This window comes from Microcebus murinus, chromosome 20 (assembly GCF_040939455.1).
Source record: "Microcebus murinus isolate Inina chromosome 20, M.murinus_Inina_mat1.0, whole genome shotgun sequence".
Lineage (NCBI taxonomy): Eukaryota > Metazoa > Chordata > Mammalia > Primates > Cheirogaleidae > Microcebus > Microcebus murinus.
This window is the reverse complement of record NC_134123.1, coordinates 2,823,318-2,836,071: the sequence shown is the minus strand read 5'-3', so window position 1 is coordinate 2,836,071 and position 12,754 is coordinate 2,823,318. Positions and strand designations below refer to the sequence as shown.

Genomic DNA, 12,754 nt, shown 5'->3' with positions numbered 1-12,754 from the left:
AGCTTAGAAATAATATAGCAGTGAGATGCTCATTCATTCCTAGAATACTTCTGTGATATGATACAAAGAAAGAAAGATTTACTTGCAGAAAATACTAATTCATATAACTAGCCCAAGTGCATAATGAAACATGACAATGGACAAATGTTTAGCAGGTCAAACATCATTTCAGCATGTGGTATTATAATCCAAACACTACTCGGAGGAAATTTCCTGAGTACCTTTGATGTACCAAGGCAGCCAATGGGCCTATCTGGTCTTCCAGAGAGTCCTAATTTTTCATTGATACCCAGATGAAAATAAGCCTGTAAGATACAAGTTTGTAAATTAGAGTCAGGCAAGAATCCATGCTTTCCCTTTTTTTGCTGTTTTCTTCCCCCTGACTGTTGCCTTGTTAATTTGTGATCCTTTCATAGAAAAAGGGGCTAGGAACCCTTACCCAACAACTTGTAGTACAACAAGCTAGCCAAAGATGTCAACTTAGATTTGAGAGCAAAACTTCTGCAGATCCACTTAGCAACATTCTAAAATTTGACACTGTTCTTATGCTGTCATAAATGTGCAACTTGCATGGCACTGTCTGATTCATAAAAGAACACAAAAAGACAAATGATTCCCGTGTCCTTAAAAAAATCTAGCTATTTAAAGGTTTTCAAAATAGGGCCATATATCTCCTATTATATTTCTACCTTCAAGTATTTTCCACCAAAATGGAAATGTCTTTATTGATTTTTCTGATTATATAAATTTTATGAAAAATTCAAACCTTATGCTAAAAGTGAGTGTTCTTGTTGACTCTCACAACCCCTTATGGTGTATGTTGAAAGGGGAGTGATTTATTGTGTGATCCCTAAGGAGCACTAAAAGTATAGGTAAGGTTACAGATTTTTAAAAGTATATAGAAAAAGATATACCCATATTATATACATAGGTCAAAATGTGTGTATATTTATGTAATTGGGTTCATATAATACATAATCTGTTCTCTGTTCTATTTTTTTAAACTTAATATTGTGGTGTCCCAGTTTTAAGATGTTAAAATGAGCCTATGCATTTTTTTTACATTTCAAAGTTGAAATGATTGAAGAAATATAGAAACTGGGGGGAAAAGTCTGTAGAAGTATTATAATACAGGGAAGGATGCCACAGTGGAGCAGAAACTTCTAGAATTTCTGTAAGTTCAAAACAGATAGTCTTGGAATGAATTAGGAGTGAGCTAATGCCAATGCTGAGCACTTAATCCAATCAGGAAGCTCTTTTACCGTATTTAACACCTATTCTCTGATAAATGTAGCTCCCCATTTTTTGTTATTTTAAAAATAATTCAATAAATATCTTTGGACAGTGTATTATTATATCTACAGGGCAATTTCCTAGACTTGTTGGATCAAAGAGAATGTACATTCTTTTTGAAACATAATGCCAGGTTAGCCACCCTCTGGAAATGACGTACCAGTTTACATTGGCATTAATAGTGCATAAGGCCTTTTTTGTCACTCTCTTGGGTCAAAATGATATTTTGTTTTACTTTCAAACTACTGCAATCAAATATTTTGTGGTTGAGCATTTTCCAATATATTTAATGACTCTTTGTATGGTCTATAAATTTTTTCATTTGTTCCCTTTTGCACTGGACATTTGTCATTTTTTTTATTTATAAGAGAGCTTTATATATTAAGAATATTATCCTTTGAATCAAATACTTTGCTCGGTTTGCTCTTCTTCAATGTTGTTATGAAATGTGAGAATGACTGCATAGTAGGGTCAAATACCATGTCAGCATGTGATATTTCAATATAAACATTTTTATACTAGAAAATTACACAAGCACCTTTGATGTGCCACGTTGTTTACACTATATTTGTTTATACAGTATTTGTCAATCATTTCCTTAATGGCTTTTGGCACTGGTATCAATCTAAGAATGGGCTTCCCCCCAATGGCTATAAAAATATTCTACTTTTTCTTCTAGTGATTTTAGATTTAAATCATTTAAAAATTTTTAAATTTTTAATCTCTCTGAAATTTACTTTTACATTTAATGAGAGGTAGAAATCTAACCTAAATTTTCCTAAATGGAAAATCAAACCATCTCTACACAATCTACTGACTGTGATTTGAACTGATTTCAAATAACAACTTCAATGTTGCTACCAGAGCTTTCTGTTCATTCTGCTATAGCACACACATCTCTGTCAGAGTTAGCTCTGTCTCTTTCTCCTTTTGAACTGTACAGTCCTATAAACAGCATCGTGAGCTGGCACTGTGTACTGTACGTCGCTGGTGCTCAGGAAACACTTGATAGATGAATGAGAGAGCAACTGAATGTTCTCCTGAATCACAAGTGCTGTGAATGCTGATTCTGGAATAGGAGTAGCTTTAGATAAAGTCAATTGACCAGAAACAGTATTCTATGAGCATTATATGATACAACTTCACTGAAACTATAGCATGTAACACTAAATGGAGTCCCCTTTCCCTCAAATATTTTCAATTTTTCAGAAATAAATGTATGTCTAAACACCTTAGAGTTCTTCTTCCAGACAAGTGGTTATATTAACCAAACATGCACAAATTAAAATGTACCAATCTAGGTGGGTTTCCTTTAAATACTACTCTATTACAGTAAAAGGATTCTCCTTAACTTTCTGAACCATGGTATACAATACAGCAGGTCTGTGAAGACTAAGTTGACAGACCTGAAATGCTCCCTGCAGTAGTGACAAAACTATTCAGAAATACAGAAGCACATCATACGAGGCCAGCACTATAGAACAGAACCTGCATTCAGATCCCTGTGGAGCAAGTCACGCCACAGTCGCCCACACCATGAACATTAGCCCTAACCACACACTGTAAAAGCCCTGCTCCCAGCTGTCTGCCCTTACATCCTCTTCAGTGGGTTGAAGGAGGGTGAGGCTGCTTGGAAGAAAAACAAATCAATCATTGGCAAAAGGCTATGTGCATCAACTGAGATGTGAGGGAACACCTTTACTTTTAAAAGGTACACTAAGGAGTAGTATGCTAAGCAACATATCCTAGAGGATGAATCCCAAAGAGTAGCTACTTAGGAGCACAGAGGCTGCAGCCACAACCAAAGAACAATCTTCCATCTTAACATGTGCATAGGAAAGCTGGCTCTTGGTCATGAATGTCTTTTTAGCCATACCACACACTCAAATTGTAAATTATTTGTTAATACTACACCTTTAAGACAACAAAATATAAAATAAGTCAGGAACTGCTATAAGTCTTCACTTATCTGTAACAGAATGTTTCCTACTGCCTCTGTGATTCCACAGCACTTTGTACAAACATCTATGACAGCAGTTATCAAAGTGGACTGTAATGAACCATTTTTTATGTCATACCACTAGACTCAGAGGTCATTGAGAACAGGGACAAAGCCATTTCATCTGAGTGCCCCACACGGCGCTCAGCGTATGGCATGTGTCTGCTCCTGAAGGAATGAATAAAATGCCCCATGTAAATAATGTCGGCCTTTCAAATCTTGACTACATATTGCCTGGCAGAATATAAACTCATCCACTATAAGAAAAAGTTGCTAATTAGACTTGAAAGAACAGATTTGGGTTAATTTGTTTTGAGAGTATGTTTATGAAAGAATAACCCTTGTTAACCATTCTCTAGAGCTTTCAGTGAGCAACTATCAAAGTGTCCCAGCAGAAACAGCCTGTGCCCAAACAGTAAGAGCACAGCGTGAGCATCTAGGGTTCGGCTTCCTTTTCTCATCTTCCGTGTTGCCTCCTCTCCTTGCCTTGCACCATCATTTACATCTTGGTGTGACTTTAAGGTGTCACCTACTCTCTAGAGATCATTGTATTTTCAGTCTTACTAGAGAAGATTGAGGACTCTCTCTGGGTGACATGACACCCAGGTTCTGGCTTGTGTTGCCTATGGGCAAGGTCCAGCCTGACAATCAGCAACTAGAAAGCCCTGCCTTCGTCCTTGTGATATGCACCTGTCTTCGCTACACCTTCATTCTATTTTTGTAGCACAGGTTTTTGACCACAGCTACTTCTATCAACCTAATCAACTTAATCTTGCTCACTTGAGAGATTCTGTTATAACCATTTCTGCCAAACACTGAGGAGTTTGGTCCTGTATTGTTTTTAATGATTACTAAATAAAAATGTGCGTTTATAAATATGTAGTGGGAGTCACTAATTTCCTGTCCCTAAAGAGCAAGAACATTCACAAACACAGGCATTTCTGGACCCCTCTGTGGAAGAGTGCATTCAAAAGGCCTCAAAAGTAACCTTTTAATCCCATCCCAAACAGGTGTGTGACTACATTAAAGATAAACTCAGATGTTTCTTTATAAAGACTTTGAGACCCAGCAAAGAAAAGAGGTAGGAATTACCTCAGACTCCGAATAGTAAGACAAGACAAAAAAAGGGAAGTAGTAATTACCAAAAAATATTTAGATATGAGATTTTTTAACAGTTAATATAAATGGAAGATATAAAATCAAAATATAAAGAATAATTTTATATCTCACTACTAAAATTAAGACTAAGTTGTTGTTCAAGTGCTCAGCCTAGGTTAGTAATAGACTTCAGCAAGGAGTAGAAATCATCAAGACCTATGAATATAATGTACTCACTCTCTTCCTCCCCTCCCCTCCCCTCCCCTCCCCTCCCCTCCCCTCCCCTCCCCTCCCCCTCTCCTCTCCTCTCTCCTCTCCTCTCCCCTCCCCTCTCCCCTCCCCTCTCCTTCTGTCTCTCCCCCCTCCCCTCCTCTTCCCCTCTCCTCTCCTCTCCTCCCCTCCCTTCCCCTCCCCTCCCCTCTCTTCTCTCCCTCTCTCTCTTTCACACACACACACACACACACACACACACACACACACACACACACGATGTAGCTGTTTCTTTTTTTAGTAACAATGTCTGATAAAGTGGGCTTCTCAACTTAATTAGAAACTTTCAGATTCATGCTCCTGTCTCAGAATCAGACTTCCACTTGCCTGTAAACTAAGTCCAACCATCATGCTCTACCACCTCCACAAAGCAGAGAGAGACAGAATCACTCACTTTCACAAGCTCCTGCTGAGCCCATATCTGAATGGGTTCTACTTGTTGAGGAGTCTGAGTTTGGATACCATATGTGTTGAGAAAAACTTGAAGGCTAAAGTGCACAGGAAAAAAAGAGAGTTTTAGACAATGCATTTACTGCTTAGGAAATGATGAAGGGGGAGGATAAAAGGGGACAGACTACATTAATTTGGAGCACATTACTAATTTGTTAATATCAGCAATATGTCCTCTGCATTGGAATCCAGAGGCCCTCTTGGATTCTCCATGAAGCCTCAGATGGGAGCTTTAGGGGCTGGCAGGGAGGGTAAGCACTGACTTTGGGAATCCCCATAATGCATTTGCACTAATTTCTTAAAACTACACCCTAGGCAACACTAGCACTGGTCAGTCTTTAATATTCACATCAACTAAAACAGAATCATTTTTAAACATGGAAAGAATGATGTGCTGGCACTTAAAATGACATTAATGATATCCTCGAAACCCTGTCAAGGAGTTTATGAAATTCATCTCTCCTACCACACTCAACATTGTAAGCACAGAGCAATAATTTCCCCCTGACAAAAGAACACACCACCCATCTGGATTTCTTACCGTTGGCTTTCCGCTACAAGTGCTACATGAACTACCAAATCATTCTCCAGTGGGCCCTGCAATACAGAATGAGGGAGGGGAAAACATTTAAAAAGGTCTTGTTATCATCAGCCACAATGAGAATCAAAGACAATATTAACCATCTCTAAGCAGTTCATTAAAATGATGGACACCAGTGCCGCCTTTCTTTCCTTGCTTGCCACTGCCTACTAATCAATTTCATGGTGTGGACAGAGTAATGGAACATCAAGGAATGGAAAGTCATAAATCTCATCAATACCAGGGGGTTAGCCTGTCAGGGCTATTTTGAATGATGCATAAGAGCAGTTAGGGGACTGAGAGTCATTTTTCATCATTTAACTCTGAAGGGAAGAGGAGGAACTAAAAATAAAAACCCAATTTATGTATGCTCCGTAAAAGAAAAGATTGTAAGTTAAAATTATTCATTTGACATCTTAACCACATATAAGGTTATTCCCTTTCTTCTTAGTCAAATTTCATGTGGCATGTCAAAATAGCTTTCTTTATTTTAATATGTAATTCCTATAACAGAATGAACTATATAATTAACATTATGTTCATTAAATACAAGCTGTTGGACTTTACAGTTCTAATCAAAGATAGTGTTGGATATTTGCTACTCTACTCTTTTTTGTGTGGAAAAGATTCACTATAACAATGATTATATGTTGTTAAAATGAACCCAATTTTGAGGCTGTATATAATTAAGAGAGAACATTAACAAGTACCAATAAATTACAATATTAGAGAGCTCTGAAAATAGTGATCAAACATAACTGCTTTATAGTAACGAATCCAACATTCCCAATAGTATGCTCTAAATGTTTGATTTACCATCAATCAGTTCCTTCTACAGTACTCAATATGCCACTAGAATTTATATCTTGTGGGAGGCAACACCAGAATACATATATCAGCAGGAAATATCATATGATCAAAAGGATGGCCCCCAGAATCATCGTGAAAATGACATTTCAGGCAGACTTTCATGTGATTTAAATGAATGTATAAGAAACATATGATTTAACAACCCAACAAAAACAAATATACATTTAAAATGTTATAAATTCTATTTTTATTTGATGAATATGTTACAATTAAATGTCTCTCAAAAGGATGAGAAAAAATTAATTTTTCAGAGTCTCATCAAGATTTTTAACAAGAGGTGAAAAAATTAAGCCTTATTTCTCTTGGATGAACTCTAGGGTTTACTTCATAAAAAGGAAGAATAACCTTAGAGTAGTCCATTATTTACAATCTCTAGTACAATTATGGGAATCTTAAATAAAAAGCAAGTGAAAACATATATTAGAATACAGATGATATTTCAATAACAATAAATAAGGCAGCTTACAGATCACAATTTACAAACTGGAATCTTGTTTCTGAATCATAGATCTGTTTAGGATAATATTGTTTTCATTTGTATGACAAAGTACTCATATCTAAAATGGCTACTACACATGTTGAATCATAGTGAGCATCTGGTTAGGGGACTATCAGACAGCTGAAGAATTCTTTCATTGTAAAAACTCAGCATTTCAGAAAGGTCTGATTCACAAACCATCTACCATAATGAGCCTGGGCTTTCAACTCCAGCCAAGTAGGATCCCATCCTCTGTTCACAGAAAGAATTCAGCATGGGCAGTTCCTAATCCTTTTACTGCCAAAGTTGAAATTATCTTTTCACTATTGTTACCATTTTCTTCAAATCACCACCATTGTTGTCTAAAACCCATGAGGTTCCTCTAATAATTTCCTAGTGGTAATTCACACCTTCTTTCCTGAATGGTATTTTCCCTAATAATACTATAATATTAATAATTTCTGCTGGTAGGTTCAAACTCACACACACACATGCACATGCATGTATATATACATACTCAAGCCCTGTGTGGTATTAGTAGCCTCTGTTTTACATGTATTCAGTCACTCATCCATTTGACCAACAGCACACTAATGTAGAAAGCTCCTTGTTAGACCCTGATATTACAAGATTAATACGACCTAGGGATCCTCTTTGAGAAATTCAGAGTCTGAAGGGTAAATAGCAGGTAAGTCTTCACACATGTGTTTATTATCACATAAAAGTATTTCACTGGTATCTTTCTATAGCAAATATTCCCTCATTAAAAAATGGCTGTAGAATATTATGTTATATGGATATATCATACCTTATTTTAAAAATCTTTATTTTGATGGACATTTAGGTGGCCTCCAATTTTTCAGTTCTGCAGAGAATAAAATAATTGTCCCTATCTCAGAGAAATGCTGAAGATTTAGGGAGAGAACAAAGTACTGAGCACAGTATTTGACACATAAAACACTCAATAAAGGACACTAATTCTTGATGCAGTTGTACAGTTGATTCTTGAGGCTGCTGATTTCACATGTACTGTAGGAGAGCTGCTCCTCTCTTCCTTGTGTAGATTTGCTGTAATACCTATGTAGCCCTAGATCCCACTGGCTTCCACCATTGCAGCATTTGGATCATCTATTATCCTATTTGTATATGGCTAGTTTTTCCCCAAAGAATCTCAAATATCTTTAAAAAAAGATTCTCTGGTGACTTACCACCTTCTTTAATGTTATGGTCTAAATGTGTGTGTCCCCCAAAATGTCAAAATTTTAACCCCCCGAGGTGATGGTATGGGGGAAGGCCTTTGGGAGGTGACTAGGCCATGGGGGCAGAAACTTCATGAACAGGATTAGCATCCTCCTAAAAGAGGCCCAAGAGAAAACCCTTGGCCTTTCCACCATGGAAGGACACAGCAAGAAGGCACCATCTCTGAACCAGAAAGCAGGCTGGTAGCAGACACTGAATCTGCCAGCACCTTGATCTTAGATTACCGCCCCCCCCCCACGCTTCTAGAACTGTAGGAAACAAATTTCTGTTGTTTATCAGCCACCCAATTTATAGTATTTTGTCATAGCAACAAGAACAAACTACAACACTTTACTACTACCCAATTTTTTCTCCTTTCATTTCTCAAACATAAGACTGTAACTATTAATATTTCCTTACCATTCTTGCCTTTACAACTTTATCTTCTAATCTGCTTGGTCTTTAGAAATAGATAATCTTCACACTTAAGTCCTTGGTCATAAATTTATTCTCTCTCTCTCATCTCATCCACTCTGCTGGCTTTAAATCATTATGTCTAAACAAATGATTCCATGTTTATATTTCTAGTCTTGATGTTTCTCTTGTGTTCCAGTTCCCACATTTTAAACTGCTTTCTGGACATTTTTCTCTTGGCTATTTCCAAAGTTAATAGCTCTGAAACTCAACTCCCCATCAACCCCACCCCAATCCCAAACAGGCTCTCTTTCTTGTCCTTCATTTAACAGGACAGTCTAGCTCAGAACCTCAGAGTCAGATTTTTTTTTTTTTTATTTCGGCATATTATGGGGGTACAGACTTTAAGGTTTCAATAAATGCCCATTTCCCTCCCTCCCCCCACAAGTCTGAGTCTCCAGCATGACCATCTCCCAGATAGTGCACATCTCACTCATTATATATGTATATACCTGCCTCCCTCCCCTCTGCCCAATACCCTATTACTGCAGTACCTATGTGACCACTTAGGTGCTGTTCAGTTAATACCAATTTGCTGGTGAGTATATGTGGTGCTTGTTTTTCCATTCTTAGGAAACTTCACTTAATAGTATGGGTTCCAGCTCTAACCAGGAAAATATAAGATGTGCTATATCACCATTGTTTCTTAGAACTGAATAGTACTCCATGGTATACATATACCACATTTTATGAATCCATTCTTGGATTGATGGGCATTTGGGCTGTTTCCACAGCCTTGCAATTATGAATTGTGCTGCTATAAACATTCGAGTGCAGGTGTCTTTTTTGTAGAGTGTCATTGGATCTTTTGGGTAGATGCCCAGCAATGGGATTACTGGATCAAATGGTAGATTCACTTGTATCGCTTCAAGGTATCTCCATATTGCTTTCCACAGAGGTTGAACTAATTTTCAGTCCCACCAGCAGTGTAGAAGTATAGAATTTTTTTTATTTCCATCTTGATTTCTTCATTTATGAAGTAATCATTTAGTAGGAGGTTGTTTAATTTCCACGTTTTAGTGTAGAAATGTGAGTTTCTTTTAGGGTTGATTTCTACTTTTATTCCACTGTGATCTGAGAAGGTACATGGTATGATTTCTATTTTTTTAAATTTCTTGAGATTTACTTTGTGTCCTACCATATGGTCAATCTTAGAGAATGTCCCGTGAGCTGATGAGAAGAACGTATATTCAGTGGATTTTGGGTAGAATGTCCTGTAGATGTCAGTCAGACCCAGTTGTTCCAAGGTTTTGTTTAAGTCCATTATTTCTTTATTAATTTTCTGTTTGGAGGATCTGTCTTGTGCCATCAGTGGGGTGTTGAAATCTCCGGTGATTATGGAGTTGCTATTAATCCATTTGCTTAGATCCAGTAAGGTTTGCTTTATGAAACTGGGTGCACCTAAGTTGGGTGCATATATATTTAAAATTGTTGGCCGGGCGTGGTGGCTCACGCCTGTAATCCTAGCACTTTGGGAGGCCGAGTCGGGAAGATTGCTCAAGGTCAGGAGTTCGAAACCAGCCTGAGCGAGACCCCGTCTCTACCAAAAATAGAAATAAATTAATTGACTAACTAAAAATATATATACAAAAAATTAGCCAGGCATGGTGGCGCATGCCTATAGTCCCAGCTACTCGGGAGGCTGAGGCAGTAGGATCACTGAGCCCCGGAGATTGAGGTTGCTGTGAGCCAGGCTAATGCCACAGCACTCACTCTAGCCTGGGCAACAAAGTGAGACTCTGTCTCAAAAAAAAATAAATAAATGAAAAAAAATAAAATTGTTATCTCTTCTTGTTGAACTGTGCCCTTCACCATTATATAATGACCCTATTTGTCTTTCACTACTTTTGTTGGTTTAAAAACTAAATCATCTGAAATTAGAACTGCCACACCAGCCTTCTTTTGGCTTCCACTTGCCTAGAATACTGATCTCTACCCTTTTACTTTTAGTCTATATGCATCCTTGCAGGTTAGATGTGTTTCCTGAAGACAGCATATACTTGGCCTGTATTTTCTTATCCATTCAGCCAGCCTATGTCTCTTGAGTGGAGAGTTTAAGCCATTCACATTTATTGAGAGAACTGATAGGTAAGGTAGATTACTGTTCATTCTGTTGTATTGGATGTTGTTGCTTTGATTTCTCTCTTGAGCCATTGTATTATCTGGCCTTTAATCTGTGGGTTTTGGTTGTTTTTATATTCGTGAATTTTTATTTTGGTGTTCCGTGCATAACACTGTTTTGAGTACTTCTTGTAGGGCTGGTCTTGTCTTGGTGAATTCTCTGAGACTTTGCTTGTCTGAGAATGTCTTTATTTCTCCTTCATATATGAAGCTTAGTTTTGCAGGGAATAAGATTCTAGGGTGGGCATTGTTTTGTTTCAGAAGAGTGAGAATGGGGCCCCAGTCTCTCCTTGCTTGTAAAGTCTCATTAGAGAAGTCTGGTGTTATGCGAATTGGCTTTCCCTTGTATGTCACTTGCTTCTTTTGTCTTACAGCTCTTAGAAGGGCCTCTTTAGTTGATATTTTGGTCAGTCTGATGACTGCATGTCGTGACGTCTTCCTGTTTGCATTGAATCTCCCAGGGGTCCTCTGAGCTTCTTGAACTTGTATATCGAGATTTTGAGCAAGGCCTGGGAAATTTTCCTCTATTATATCTTGAAATAGCTGTCCAACCCTTGAGTGTTGTCCTCTTCCCCTTCTGGTAACCCTATGACCCTCACCTTAGGTTTCTTCACATAATCCCACATCTCTTATAGGCTTTGCTCTTTTCTCTTGTTTCTCTGCTCTATCTCTGTGATGGTTTTATTCAGTTGGAGGGTGTTATCTTCAATCTCTGAGATTCTTTCTTCTGTTTGATCTACCCTGTTCTTGAGACTTTCCACTGTATTTTGTAGTTCCCTGAATTGATTCTTCATTTCCAGGAGTTTGGTTAAACTTTTCTTCATTGTGTCTATTTCTTTAGTGAACTTTTGTTCTAGGTCCTGGAGGCTTTTTGTGGTTTCTTTGTGTTGGTTATTGAGTTCTTGTTGCAGCTCGGTGAGTGTTCTTATGATCCACATACGAAATTCCTCTTCTGTCATTTTGGTTGCCTGATTTTGGTTGGTGTCCATTTCTAGGGGGCTGGTGCTCCTCTTTGGGGATGTGTTTTCCGCTTGGTTCTTCATATTTCCTGAGTTCCTTCGCTGATTTCTTCCCATGTCGATCAGTTGTTGTTTCTTTCCTTTAGGTTTTTGTTTGGGTATTCACACGCCTTGTTTAGTTTCTGAGCCGTTAGGTGGTGTCTGTGTGTGAGATTCGACCACTCCCTGTATAATGAGTCAGTGGGTGCCGTGAAAAGGCTGTGCAGGATGCCGTCCCTGTCAGTAGGTGGCGCTTGCTTGGAGGAACAGGCTGTGCTGTTGTTTTTGTGTCCTGTTAGCAGCTCTTGTTCTGAGTGGAGCTGGGTTGGGTAAGCCTGCCCTCAGGCACCACCAATGCCGTTAGCAGGGGTCAAAGTTCTGTTCTCTGCTTCCAGGAAAAGCTGTCAGGGTGGGGCTGGAATGGTCCCGCTCAGGCAGAAAGTCTGGGTGTGGGGGTGGGGCTGTGTGAGACCCACAGTCTGGAGCAAGCCTTGCTTCTTTCCACCCTCCCCAACTCTGCAGCTACTCCTGGGCCTCTGCCAGCAGGCCAGACCACACGTCACCAGGCCTCCCCGGACTGTGATGCCGGCGGGGAGGTTCCCTGCGCAGAAACGCTTCCTGGGCTGGGCGCACCGCCTCCCTTTGGTGGGAGCGTTGCCCTCTAGGACGCTGATCTGCCCCTCGAGGCACACACACCTCAGTATGCTGTTCACAAATATCCCTTCTGTGCCCTGGGCAATGCTAGCCCTCGGTGCACGGGATCTGGTCTGCAGGTCCGACCTCTGGGTCCCAGAGTTCAAACTATATCTCCACCAGGGAGAGGAGTTCCGGTCCCAATTCACCCACAGGGAGCCCACGCTGTGTCTGTGTCTCTCAGCCTCTGA

At 39.0% G+C, this 12,754-nt stretch overlaps 1 protein-coding gene across 6 annotated transcripts in view; it reads right to left on the bottom strand.

The window, feature by feature from the left end:
* The window catches only part of PHKB (phosphorylase kinase regulatory subunit beta), a 211,332-nt gene that overhangs the window by 52,741 nt on the left and 145,837 nt on the right, over nt 1-12,754 (bottom strand). For all 6 annotated transcript variants that reach the window (XM_075995604.1, XM_075995605.1, XM_012773843.2 and 3 more), the window contains 3 exons: nt 5,652-5,707; nt 5,055-5,148; nt 222-305 (listed from right to left, as the gene is read on the bottom strand). In XM_075995604.1, the coding sequence (XP_075851719.1) occupies nt 222-305; nt 5,055-5,148; nt 5,652-5,707 (234 nt within the window). The remainder of the gene's footprint in view (nt 1-221; nt 306-5,054; nt 5,149-5,651; nt 5,708-12,754) is intronic.